Source organism: Anabrus simplex, chromosome 8 (genome assembly GCF_040414725.1).
Source record: "Anabrus simplex isolate iqAnaSimp1 chromosome 8, ASM4041472v1, whole genome shotgun sequence".
Taxonomy (NCBI): Eukaryota; Metazoa; Arthropoda; class Insecta; order Orthoptera; family Tettigoniidae; genus Anabrus; species Anabrus simplex.
In genome coordinates, this window is record NC_090272.1 from 72,288,477 (window position 1) to 72,303,417 (window position 14,941).

The following is a 14,941-nucleotide window of genomic DNA, read 5'->3' on the forward strand; positions in this document are numbered from 1 at the left end:
CGCATTGTGTAACCTGCATATCGATTTGAAATAAACATCAATTATTCGTCCGTGCCCTCTCTGTTTTTTCCCCAACTTTCATCCCTTTCGAACCACTCCTTCTTGGTGTTGCATTTGCTCTGTCAGTCAGTGTATTTCAACCTTGTCACAAAATAGTAGTAGTGGTAGTGGTAGTAGTAGTTGTTGTTGTTTGGGTCATCAGTCCATAGACTAGTCTGATGCAGCGCTGCATGCCACCCTATCCTGTGCTAACCGTTTCATTTCTTCACAACCACTACATCTACTCTAATCTGTCGAATTCATGCCTTGGTCATCCCCTATCATTCTTACTGCCTACACTCCCTTCAAAAACTAACTGAACACCCCAGATGTGTCGAGCCAAATCGATCTTCTCTCACCAATTCGATTCAGTATCTCTTCATTTGTGATTCGATCTGCCCATCTCACCTTCAGCATTCTTCTGTAACACCACATTTCAAAAGCTTCTATTCTCTGTCTTTCTGAGCTAGTTATTGCCTATGTTTCACTTCCGTACTTTACGACGCTCCCAACAGAAGTTTCCAAAAACTTCTTTCTAATTCCAGTATCAATTGTCATCTTTACCAACCCTCCACAGCAAATGTTGATATGAAGCATTTCGTAGCTTCTCTTATAGAATTAACCTTAATTTTCTTATTAATTGACTGATATGCCGGCTTTTGTACTTAAAACTGAATCAGTAGTCTGTCCATAATGAGCTTACTTTAAGTGCTACTTGTGAACCGACCGAAGAAATCATACATAAAGCGGTTTTTATAATAATTGTTTACAAGAAGTACGTTATGGAATTTTTCAATACGTCCTTAGTCACAGGTATGACAGCTAGAATCTCAAATGTTATCATTTAGATATTTAAAGCATTGTTTATTCAAGACGAGGAACACTGGATAATAACGGGCATTCAGCTCACTTTTTATCATCAGTTAACTTTTCAGAAAACTTACTCAGATAGGTACATTAGACTTCAAAAATATCGTTGTATGTTTTTTTTTTAAAGTTGCTTTACGTCGCACCGACACAGATAGGTCTTATGGCGACGATGGGAGAGGAAAGGCCTAGGAATGGGAAGGAAGCGGCCGTGGCCTTAATTAAGGTACAGCCCCAGAATTTTCCTGGTGTGAAAATGGGAAACCACGGAAAACCATTTTCAGGGCTGCCGACAGTGGGGTTCGAACCTACTATCTCCCGAATACTGGACACTGGCCGCACTTAAGCGACTGCAGCTATCGAGCTCGGTCGTTGTAGGTAGACACACTGTTGAGTTTCAGACCGCCATATCCCTCCCACCTACATGTTTTTTGTTCCGAAGCATTTTGAACAATTTTTCCTCTTCCACCATTGATACTGCTGACTATCTCTACAAATTAATAAACTTATTCTTACTTACTAATACGTACATTCCCTTCGACCATCCCCTACTCATCACCCCTTCCATAATAATCCCGAATCTCCTGGCCAGAGAAAGAGGTTGTTCCTCTTCAGGTGGCCCGCACCACCCCCTCAGGGTGGGGAATGAAAACATAAAACTAAAAGCTGGATAGTATTGTTGGAAACCGGTGTGTACAGTTAACTGATACCAGGGGTCATCAGATGGCACTTACCCTAGCGACGTACTGACTACGCGCCACATTACGCACTAGACGGTACAGAGGCGAGGCAGTAGGAGTCGCAGCAGCTACGCCTAGTTGAACGTAGATGACGGCTGTGAATCGTTCACCCGGTTGGGCTCCCAGAGCGTTCAGGAAAAATGGATAGTGACGCCATGTATCTGAGAAATTAGGAAGTGTTAGCAGAGCTCCTGGCGATGAGTTCCATACCAGACCGTCACGTGCTGGCTGCGCTGGCAAACGTTCACGGATTATCTGGAAGAGAATAAACATTTTATCAATTCATCATGCACTTCCATTCCACAAGACTTAATCACTAAAAAAAAAAAAGTTCTTCAAGGTTAATATTTAATGTCTCTAAGTTGCAAATTTGAATAGTGCCTCCCTATAACTTGAACCACAGGATACATTTTGAAATAATATTTTCCAGAATTGCCAAGCACAAGACTTAAATAAAGGGAACTCTTTAATAGAACAATATTAGCAGTACTTCAGCGGATGACCATCATTAATTTTTTAAACAGTTTTCAGGAAAGCATACAAGAATATGTTTTAATAACAACGAAGCGAGACAAACACGTGAATGCAAACTTTTCATTTATGCAATTTTACTATCGGATTTAACTCCCTCTCTTTTAGAGGAACTTTCACTTGTCCCAGTATCAACTATCAATGCATTATTAACACTGCATAACTGTTCACAATAATAATAATAATAATAATAATAATAATAATAATAATAAAGCATGCAAGTAGGGCAGCATCCTGCTTCATGAATTTACCGAGCTCAGAACACTTTAAGCAAGCCTCGGACCTATGGGAGTAATGGAGTCCCACTCCCATATGACAGGCGAGGGACTCCTTGGAAACAACTTGGCGAACGAAATGGAATTCGATGGGGAGCTATTAATATTAATGGGGCTTATGGAAGAAAGAAGGTAGAACTTGCTGAGTCAGCAAAGAGGATGCATCTGGATGTGCTAGGAGTAAGTGATATTCGGGTAAGGGGAGATAAGGAGGAAGAGATAGGAGATTATAAAGTGTACTTGACGGGTGTTAGAAAGGGAAGGGCAGAGTCTGGGGTAGGGCTCTTTATCAGGAATACCATTGCACGCAACATAGTTTCTGTTAGGCACGTAAGTGAGCGAATGATGTGGGTAGATTTGTCAGTGAGAGGAATTAGGACAAGAATTGTGTCCGTGTATTCACCATGTGAGGGTGCAGATGAGGATGAAGTTGACAAGTTTTATGAAGCATTGAGTGACATCGTGGTCAGGGTCAACAACAAGGATAGAATAGTGCTAATGGGCGATTTCAATGCGAGAGTTGGGAATAGAACTGAAGGATACGAAAGGGTGATTGGTAAATGTGGGGAAGATATGGAAGCTAATGGGAATGGGAAGCGTTTGCTGGACTTCTGTGCTAGTATGGGTTTAGCTGTTACGAATACATTCTTCAAGCATAAGGCTATTCACCGCTACACATGGGAGGCTAGGGGTACCAGATCCATAATAGACTATATCTTAACAGACTTTGAATTCAGGAAATCTTTTAGGAATGTACGAGTTTTTCGGGGATTTTTCGATGATACAGACCATTATCTGATCTGTAGTGAACTAAGTATCTCTAGGCCTAGGGTAGAGAAAGTGAAATCTGTCTGCAAACGAATAAGGGTAGAAAATCTCCAGGACGAGGAAATTAGACAGAAGTACATGGATTTGATTAGTGAGAAGTTTCGAACAGTAGACAGTAAGCAGGTTCAGGATATAGAAAGTGAATGGGTGGCATACAGGGATGCTGTAGTAGAAACAGCAAGGGAATGCCTAGGAACAACTGTGTGCAAAGATGGGAAAAGGCGAACATCTTGGTGGAATGATGAAGTGAGAGCAGCCTGTAAACGTAAAAAGAAGGCTTATCAGAAATGGCTCCAAACAAGGGCCGAGGCAGACAGGGATTTGTACGTAGATGAAATAAACAGAGCGAAACAAATAGTTGTTGAATCCAAAAAGAAGTCATGGGAAGATTTTGGTAATAACCTGGAAAGGCTAGGTCAAGCAGCAGGGAAACCTTTCTGGACAGTAATAAAGAATCTTAGGAAGGGAGGGAAAAAGGAAATGAACAGTGTTTTGAGTAATTCAGGTGAACTCATAACAGATTCCAGGGAATCACTGGAGAGGTGGAGGGAATATTTTGAACATCTTCTCAATGTAAAAGGAAATCATCATGGTGGTGTTGCAAACAGTCAAGCTCATGGGGAGGAGGAAAATGATGTTGGTGAAATTATGCTTGAGGAAGTGGAAAGGATAGTAAATAAACTCCAGTCATAAGGCAGCAGGAATAGATGAAATTAGACCTGAAATGGTGAAGTATAGTGGGAAGGCAGGGATGAAATGGCTTCATAGAGTAGTAAAATTAGCGTGGAGTGTTGGTAAGGTACCTTCAGATTGGACAAAAGCAGTAATTGCACCTATCTATAAGCAAGGGAACAGGAAGGATTGCAACAACTATCGAGGTATCTCATTGATTAGTATACCAGGCAAAGTATTCACAGGCATCTTGGAAGGGAGGGTGCGATCAGTCGTTGAGAGGAAGTTGGATGAAAACCAGTGTGGTTTCAGACTACAGAGAGGCTGTCAGGATCAGATTTTCAGTATGCGCCAGGTAATTGAAAAATGCTACGAGAGGAATAGGCAGTTGTGTTTATGTTTCATAGATCTAGAGAAGGCATATGACAGGGTACCGAGGGAAAAGATGTTCGCTATACTGGGGGACTATGGAATTAAAGGTAGATTATTAAAATCAATCAAAGACATTTATGTTGACAATTGGGCTTCAGTGAGAATTGATGGTAGAATGAGTTCTTGGTTCAGGGTACTTACAGGAGTTAGACAAGGCTGTAATCTTTCACCTTTGCTGTTTGTAGTTTACATGGATCATATGCTGAAAGGTATAAAATGGCAGGGAGGGATTCAGTTAGGTGGAAATGTAGTAAGCAGTTTGGCCTATGCTGACGACTTGGTCTTAATGGCAGACTGTGCCGAAAGCCTGCAGTCTAACATCTTGGAACTTGAAAATAGGTGCAATGAGTATGGTATGAAAATTAGCCTCTCGAAGACTAAATTGATGTCAGTAGGTAAGAAATCCAACAGAATTGAATGTCAGATTGGTGATACAAAGCTAGAACAGGTCGATAATTTCAAGTATTTAGGTTGTGTGTTTTCCCAGGATGGTAATATAGTAAGTGAGATTGAATCAAGGTGTAGTAAAGCTAATGCAGTGAGCTCGCAGTTGCGATCAGCAGTATTCTGTAAGAAGGAAGTCAGCTCCCAGGCGAAACTATCTTTACATCGGTGTGTTTTCAGACCAACTTTGCTTTATGGGAGCGAAAGCTGGGTGGACTCAGGATATCTTATTCATAAGTTAGAAGTAACAGACATGAAAGTAGCAAGAATGATTGCTGGTACAAACAGGTGGGAACAATGGCAGGAGGGAACTCGGAATGAGGAAATAAAGGCTAATTTAGGAATGAACTCGATGGATGAAGCTGTACGCATAAACCGGCTTCGGTGGGGGGGTCATGTGAGGCGAATGGAGGAGGATAGGTTACCTAGGAGAATAATGGACTCTGTTATGGAGGGTAAGAGAAGTAGAGGGAGACCAAGACGACGATGGTTAGACTCTGTTTCTAACGATTTAAAGATAAGAGGTATAGAACTAAATAAGGCCACAACACTAGTTGCAAATCGAGGATTGTGGCGACGTTTAGTAAATTCTCAGAGGCTTGCAGACTGAACGCTGAAAGGCATAACAGTCTATAATGATAATGTATGTATGTATGTATGTATGTATGTATGTATGTATGTATGTATGTATAAAAAAGCATTTCTAATTTCTGCTTCCTCCACCTGGAAGTTGCTATGTACAAAGCATACAGAAAAGTAGAGATCGATTGTCCATACTTTCGATACTTCGTATTCAAGAGGTATCGATATCAAACGATACTGGCATAGATAATCTCGATAATTTTTCGATTAATACTCAATTTTTTAATTAATATTGTCAACTTGCGTGAAGTAGCAGATTTTACAGTAGTCGCAAGGATCACAAGTCTCAACTCATAAGCTTAAAAATATCGCAAAGCAGGTATAGCAAGGAATTGTAATTGTTTATAACTCTACTGATCCCATAAAAGGGAATTTCCGCGGATGTTCTGATGTCAGTTTGTGCGAAACACACATTTCTTTAAAAGTCAATAAAACGTGCCTAATTATAGCTCGGGGAAGATATTTTCGAACTTAGTATTGCACTAATTTGTACATTTATTTATTTTCAATTTTGACGACTATAGGAAAAAACACGCTTCCGCCTATAAAACAACCTAGTTCTGAGTTAACTAATAACAGAGAGTTTCAGTACACAAATCCTGTGGTCTATTTAAACTACCAAATCACAAGCAAGATAGCAAAAATTATAAAAATGTCACCACCTCTAGCACGAAACATGAGTATGGCTTCAGATACATATGTTAAAATGTCAAATCTGTTGTTATTCTGAAGCGACAGAAGACGGTATTGTAATCTAGCATTTCTGAATAATATGAGTGAAGTGAAGGGATCATGTCAGTGATAACCGTGCTATTTGCCGCATGCGTAAAAAGAGTTTCTCGCGAGGAGGAAATGAGCTATCATTGAACGCACTGTATGATATCTGCCAATCTACAGTAGCCCTAATTGAAAGGACGCTAATTATTCATGAGTGCAGTCCTATTGGCGCTTTTATTTCCCAGATATTTTTGCAGTTTTATGTTAATGTCCACAAGAAGGCGTAAAAGCAATGGACGTACGTAGGCTACTTTGGTGTACATGTTGCATAAGGAATTTTAATTCTTTTGATGGAGGCATCTGGACTGTCTCAATAAAGTTTACTTAAATTGAAATGTCACAGAATAATTTGCAATAAATAACTTATGTATTATATTTGTATTTGTTCTTAGAAGGGCAAACATCTGCAGTTTATATTCTAATGCGCCCTGTTTATTAGCGGAAAGTTTGATATCAAACGGCATTTCGATTATTTATTTTCACTTAAACCAGGGGCACCAACATATTGGAGGGACGGGGCAGTTTATTTTAATTTCTGCGTCAGTTGCGTTATAACACACTGCACCATGCAGGATTATTGTTGTTATAGTAAAGCACAGAATTGTTTGCTCGTAAATAAAATTCTATTTACATTCTTACAGCAACAAATTATTTACGCATCTCTGCCCTAGAAATGAAGGAATTAGTTACGGAATCCATGTCCGAAGAATTGAATTCCTCACGTTAAGCCCCCTTGTGGGTGGGGGCAGTCGAATAACACCCACGGTATCCCCTGCCTATCGAAAGAGGCGACTAAAAGGGGCCCCATGGGCTCTGAACTTTGGAGCGTGAGTTGGCGACCACAGGACCCTTAGTTGAGTCCTGGTATTGCTTCCACTTACTTGTGCCAGGCTCCTCACTTTCATCTGTCCTACACGACCTTCCTTGGTCAATTCTTGTTTTTTTCCGGACCCGACGCTATTAGGTTTCTGAGGGCTAGGGAGTCTCATTTTCACACCTTTTTTGGCCCTTGTCTTCCTTTGGCCGATATCTTTATTTTTCGAAGTGTCTGATCCCTTCCATTCTTTCTCTCTGATTCGTGTTATATAGAGGATAGTTGACTAGTTGTATTTCCTCTTAAAACAATAATCACCACCACCACCACCACCACCACACGTTGAACGCTGGGGCATGCAAGTTGGTTTAGGCGCTTTAGAAGTCACTAATAAAATCACGTTTTTTTAAAAATCTCATCCGACTTGAAAATGATCTCTCTGCTTTACAGGACGATATAAGAATGGTTCATGGGAGTCGAACGAACTTCAACAACTCTGGAAGCAAAGCATTTATTTAACGTCTTTAATTTGTTTAATGGCCTTTGGTCAAAGGGTTCGATTCCCGGCCGGGTGGGGTATTCTAACTTTCATTGGTCAATTCCTCTGGATCGGGGGTTGGGTGTTTGTGCCGTTTGCAACATTAGAATTCACCTTAGACAAGGCCCGATCCTCTCAGACGTGCAGGTTGAATATACACCCTCAACTCGAAAGACCTACTGTACATCAGACCTGTCTGGAGGCCACATAGCATTATTTATTTGCCTAGTTTGAGACAGGGGGCGGGGGAGGAGGGGCACTCCCAAACCGACTGTTCCCTTGTATACTACCTATCGAAACTAAAAATGTGAGAAATGGCGTTTTATTGTGTAAACGGATAGGAATTGTGCTCTTACATCATTTTTAATTTACGTTTCTTGTTTCTTATTTTAATGCACTTACTTTATTTCTTCTTCTGCTTTCATGAAAGTTCTTGTTTTGATGCAATTTCTTGTAATCCAGTATTTTGTTTTTGTGGAATGTTTTTATAATTGTATTTTTTTTTGTTATGTTAATTTTGTTTTAATGTTACTTCGTTCTCATACTACTGTAAGTGAACATTGCCACCAAGAATATTCTCCCAATTTCACTGCATTCTTTGTTAATAATAAAATGTACAATAGTAAGAATCGAACCAACATCCTTTCGGCTGGACCAAGCACGCCTTTATCGTCTCTGCTAGGCAGGTTATTCATATACGTAAGAACTGATGACAACCGTGAGATAGTCATCATTGACAAGAACAGCGTGATAATTTCAAACAGTTACACTTCATTTATAGAGAAAAGAGGAAAATAAAAAATAAAGGTGGATTGTCATAAATAACAAAAAACGATAAAACACACGAAGGCACTTTTTAACAATTTCTTTCTGATTCCAAGACCAATCGAACGCAGTCGAAGATAATATTATTTTATTCTGGGTATGATGACATATGCCTTTGCTGGCAGGACCTAGTGCTTACAGTGCACTATGTCTTCTGGTATGGGCTAGAGCAATTTTGTTACTTTCATTGATCTGTCTCTGTCTTATCCTTGGCTTTGACAATATGAAAGTGACTAAGGTATGAGCGATGCTAGTAATGCCATTCCTTGTGCAGCCAGTCCCTGCAATGAATGGTGTGAAAACGTTGCTCATAGGGTCGGTTGATGCATGCATTTCAGTGGGCTTGGCAGACTGATATGTAAGAGCAACTTCTGGCTCGGTGAGGAAAGCAACGGGAAACTACCTCACTCCTCATTTCCCTAGTACGCCTCTTCAGTGATGCCTAGGCCATTATGACAGCTGATGGCAGAGCTGTTGAGGATCCAACCAGCCTTAGGGCTGAAGACTGAACATACATACACACACATGATGACATAGCCTACAATTGCAAAATTGTCATCAAGTCGTATTTCTTTCACTTTCGTAATAAATCTTCCACATTGTTAAGCAAAGGTAGTCTACATACCGCATATCAGATTACAATGACATTTCCGTCGTTGCTCCAAATGGTATGCATATATCACTCTAATGCGAACTCATTTGCTATGCCGTAAGGCTTAGATGTATAGCTTTCTCACTAAACTGATGAGAATACAATAGGATACATGTATCATCCAGTGTCATGATGCAAGGGTACGACATGAAATATTTCTATACATAAATAAGAAATACGGCCTGGAAATCGCGTGCAACAATAAATACAAAGGTGACACCATAAACTGGCATAAATTACGGAAGCTAATACTCGATCAAAAAAATAAAAAAATGCAGTAAATATATGTCATCTCTCTATATAGGTTTGGTGTCAAGAAGGCCACCCGGTCGTAAAACTGTGATTTTTAAATATCTTTTTTTACACATTGCTTTACGTCGCTCCGACACAGATAGGTCTTATGGCGACGATGGGATAGGAAAGGGCAAGGAGTGAGAAGGAAGCAGCTGTGGCCTTAATTAAGGTACAGCCCCAGCATTTGCATGGTGTGAAAATGGGGAAACCACGGGAAACCATCTTCAGGGCTGCCGACAATGGGGCTCGAACTCTCTATCTCCCGAATGCAAGCTCACAGCTGCTCGACGCTAACCGTACGGCCACTTGCTCGGTGAATCAGGGAAAGGTCAGGAATAATAATAATAATAATAATAATAATAATAATAATAATAATAATAATAATAATAATAATAAGGTGATGATCTGTAGTAAATATATTACGGCCTCCAAATCTCAAGATTGTGGGATCGAACTCTGGCGGAGGTAGCCGGATTTCTGAAGGACGAAATAAAAATCCATTCGATGCTCCATGTCGTATGATCTCTGCCAACATATTTTGTGTTTACTCGACAAAATTAATTAAAACTCTTTAATTGTTGTTGTTTCTTACCAAGTACGTGGCTGCGCGGTTTGGGAACTAGAAAACGGAATGTCTAAATAAACATACAGGCAGTGTAGATGGCGTCATATCAAAGTATTTGCACAAAATAATAATAATAATAATAATAATAATAATAATAATAATGGCTCTACATCCCACCAACTACTTTTACTGTTTTCGGAGACGCCGAGGTGCTGGAATTTTGTCCCGTAGTAGTTCTGTTCCGTTCCAGTAAATCTACCGATACGAGGCAGACGTATTTGAGCACTTTCAAATACCACCGGAGCGCCTCAACCGTCTGAGCCACTCAGCCCGGCATTATTATTATTATTATTATTATTATTATTATTATTATTATTATTATTTCGAGACATCAGGAGAGAAGTGGCTAGTGGTAATGCAATACGCGATGCCTTATCACCTCAACAAGTCTGCCACTTACGCAAGATTTATCGCCGTTCAGTTATCAGTGGTATATACGCCCACTCCTGCACGCCCTTATTATAACCACCAAATCAACACTTATTTACAATCTGATCTGCATTGAAAGCTGACGCCCAGATAGCAGAATTCCTATCAGTTGTTTACGTAGCGTTTTCTTAAATGTATTTCAGAGAACTTGGGCATTTCTTTTATATCTGTAATTATCCTGTAATTTATGTGGTTAAGTGTAAGAGAGGGTCACGAGCCCTAATTCACCGCTGATAAATAAATAAATAAATAAATAAATAAATAAATAAATAAATAAATAAATAAATAAATAAATAAATAAATAAATAAATAAATAAATAAATAAATAAATAAATAAATACATACATACATACATACATACATACATACATACATACATACATACATACATACATACATACATACATACATACATACATACATACATACATACATACATACATACATACATACATACATACATACATACATACATACATACATACATACATACATACATACATACATACATACATACATACATAAATAAATAAATAAATAAATAAATAAATAAATAAATAAATAAATAAATAAATAATATTAAAATACATTCAAATAAAATTAAATTAAATAAATAAATACATAAATAAATACATTTATGGAACATCTTCCTTGGTAACTTATTTCAATTCCTAATTCATCTTTCTATAAAATATTTGTCCCAATTTGTCCTCTTGAATTCCAACTTTATCTTCGTATTACGATCTTTCCTGCTTTAACACATCTATTCAAGCTTGTTCTTCTGTTAACGTCATTATACCCCATCTCTGCGGCGACATCTCCGAACATACCCTCGCCTTACTCCCAAGTCTCCCCGGCGCAAAAATTGTAACATCTTCGTAACACTACTCTGTTGTTGGAAATCACCCGGAACAAATCGTGCTGCCTTCCTTTTCCAGTTCTCGAATCAAATAATTCTAGTGTCGGTCTCAGACGCTAGAACCATACTCTCATTGAGGTCTTACTTCCACTCCATCAACTCTGTAATTAAAACTGAGAAAAACTTTTCCTCTTGGTAAAACTTACAACCTCAGTCGTAATTAATTCACACACTAGCACAGACACCATACTCACACAGGATACTGGACTTTCACATACACTTAAGACACGAGGCTACTGATAGCAATTTTCAAAGTTCTTCTAACATCCAGCAGCAGCAGAAATACATTTCTTCTTGTCAGGAAAACACATATCTGCATCCTGCATCTCGCCTTCCATTTTCTCCACCTTGCAGTATCAACGAGGTTAACTCCTAGGGTTCTCAAGTCTAACTTAAGCAGTCCTTGAACACCCAGTTCGCAAAGGTTTCTGCATCTGCTCTGACCACAGGTTACCATCGAAACTTCACTTCCCTCATTTTCTCTGAAACTGAGTAATTCTGATGGTGTTCCGTACGGTTTCATTTCTGGCACGGTCAAATCGTGTGGCTCCCACAGACCATCTCAGCATTCGCATCTCCACTGTGTGAAACATCTGCTCGTGTCTCTTCGTCGCTGGCCAGCTCCACAGAGCGCCATTGGACGGACAATACTGTGCCGTAGATCTTCATCTTGAGGCACAGTGGGTTCTTCCTTTCGCAGAGGACACCCGTGGCCACGCCACTTCATCCAAGGGGCACTGGCACGAGTTCTAGCATTTAAGAGAGTATCATCATAAATTTGAGGCCAATGTAGCGGAAGTCATCTGGATGTCAGACTCTTAAAAGTAGGCTATTCTATCTTAGACATACTGAGCCGCAGTTCGAAGTCATGAAGCTTCAAACAACAGAAATAATCTGGTTATCAAACTGTAAGCGTAGATAAACGTAATTGTTGCAGGTCATATATTTGGAGAGTGACGCACGGAAATCAATACTGCTGGAAGAGAGGCGAAGGGAAAGATAGTGCTGGTCGTGATTTAACGTTCCAGAACAGGACCACATTCTAAACTTTTACTGCAACAGAACAACGATAACGAAATACTGCCACATTTTATTATAGAGAAATTCTGTCTGACTTCCACCACATTCTAATGGCATTTCACTTTAGCCACTCCGGTTAACAAGTGTATTTTGAACAGAAAATACTCCTCCAGTAACAGCCTTTTTGTTCTGGTACAGTATTTTACAATATTTTTGCATTTGAGGCACTTTTTGAAAATAAAAATAAAACTAAGGTTTCTGAGGAAATATATTGCAACTAAGCTATCGAGATTACAACGAAATTTTAAACGAACTGTGATGCTTGCTTTGGTATTATTTTAATTGTGTGGGATTGTTATCAATTTATTACCCTGTTCTCGGTATTTGGTTTTCAACCACGAAAGAAGATCTTAACGCAAGTTGGTAGAAAAGACAGAAAACAGAGTATGCTTTTAAATGAAAATCAGGCCCACTTCTGAAGGGATGGGAAGGGGGAGATGTTCAATAAATTTCCAATTTCTTTGAAATCATTCAAGGAAAGGCTACAAAAACAAACAGGGAATCTGCCACCTGGGCGACTACCCTAAGTGCAGATCGGTAGTGACTGATTGACTGATAGATAGATAGATACATATATTGATTGAATTATTAATTGATTTAAATTGATATTGTGTTTACAAAAGTGGACTGTCTCTTCTATAGTATGGGCTAGAAAAAGCGTGTTACTTTCATCGGTCTATTTCAGTATCATCTTTGCCACTGACTATATAAAATTTTCAAGGGTATGGATGACGATTTGACAGACTGCTAATGACGTTTGGAAGACTAATCACTTTCTTGGGTGGATGACGTTTCGTGTTAGACCATTGGCTTAACAGCAAAGACATTGTCTAGGAGTTTCTACTTTTCGGTAGTTGGTAATGATGTCTATCCGTGTTGAATTCTGGGAACGACGCCAGATTTAATATATTTCAGCCAATGGCTGCTGACGCCGGAGGTATGGAAAATATCCCACGATTTCTGATATATTCTTATAAGATTATTTCTAGGGGCGGGTTGGTGGGTCCACGACATTTGAAATGAACACTTCCGTCTCCTACATGTTATACAAGGCAAGGTTTCTACTGTAATCAGTCTTAAAAGTTACTCCGACGCTCGGGCATTTTTCACCCAACTATTTACCCCACAAGCCGATTAAAACCCTAACAATAATTTATAGATTACTTTTACATCTTTTCATAATTAAATTAATACAAGTAAGAGTGAATATTTAACTTTCCCGACAGCTTTGTACTGGAAAATTCTTTTTACGTCGCACCGACACGGACAGTTCTTATGGCGACGATGGGGCAGGAAAGGGCTAAGAGTGGGAAGGAATCGACTGTGGTCTTGATTAAGGCATTTAACTGGTGTGAAAATAGGAAACTACGGAAAAACATCTTCAAGGATGTTGATAGTCGGATTCGAACCTACTAACTCCCGAATGCAAGGCCGACAGCTACCTGACCCCAAACCGTACAGCTATTCGCTCGGTACTTGAAATGATTTTCATCTATTAAATTCATGCCTTTGCTGGCAAGATGCAGTGTTTACAGTGCACTATGTCTTCTGGTATGGGCTATATCAAATTTATTACTTTCATTGACCTGTCTGAGTCTCATCCTTGGCTTTGACAATATGAAAGTGACTGAGGTATGAGTGATGCTAGTAATACCATTGCTTATGCAGCCAGTCCCTGTTATGAATGGTGTGAAGATATCGCTCATAGGGTCGGTTGGTGCATGCATTTCAGTGGGATTGGCAGACTGATATGTAATAGCAGAGGCTGGCTCGGTGAGGAAAGCAACGGGAAACTACCTCACTCCTCATTTCCCTAGTACGCCTCTTCAGTGACGCCTAGGCTATTTATGACGGTTGTTGGCGGAGCTGCAGAGGATCAAACCAACCTTCGAGCTGAATACCCAACATACATACACTATTAGATTCTGTTGCTTAAGAATCTGTAAGTGTAAAATGAAGATATTAAAAGGACAAAATTATTTTTTTTAAATTTAATTTATAATTCTTAATTTCCCCTATTTTCTATTTTTAACAATGTAGCAAAATATTTTCGCTATCCTAGAAAATTAAGTTTTCTTTACGTGAAAATCTATTTCAACTAACACAAAAATATTTTATATCCCTAGAGAGACTGCCAATGGAACACGTAAGTGCACCAATAAAGGACTTTGGGTAAAACTTTTAGCAGAGGGGCGTTATAAGCATTATATCTCCATACTTAAACCGCACAATTCAAACTAACAAGATGCGAACATTAGCGCCGTAGTGTACGGATACATATTTAATGGCTGCTCTGTTTGTTTGATGGCGTGCTGCAGTGCATTGCTCACTTGTTGTTCACTGCTTAGTAAAACTGTCCAGTTAGCTATTAAACAAGGAAATGTGGTTAAAGGTAAATCGTAACACCATATCATTGGGTGTATTGTATTAATATTGTAGTCTCTTTCACGCGCCAGTAACCTGCACAAACAGCTCGATTATAATTAACAATGCCTTTGCTGGCAGGACCTAGTGTTTA

General features: G+C 39.3%; 1 protein-coding gene across 1 annotated transcript in view; it reads right to left on the reverse strand.

Moving 5' to 3' along the window:
• ttv (exostosin glycosyltransferase 1 ttv) overlaps nt 1-14,941 on the reverse strand; it is a 199,374-nt gene that overhangs the window by 14,469 nt on the left and 169,964 nt on the right. The window contains exon 3 of the mRNA XM_067152887.2: nt 1,641-1,901. Coding sequence (XP_067008988.1) covers nt 1,641-1,901 — 261 coding nt within the window. The remainder of the gene's footprint in view (nt 1-1,640; nt 1,902-14,941) is intronic.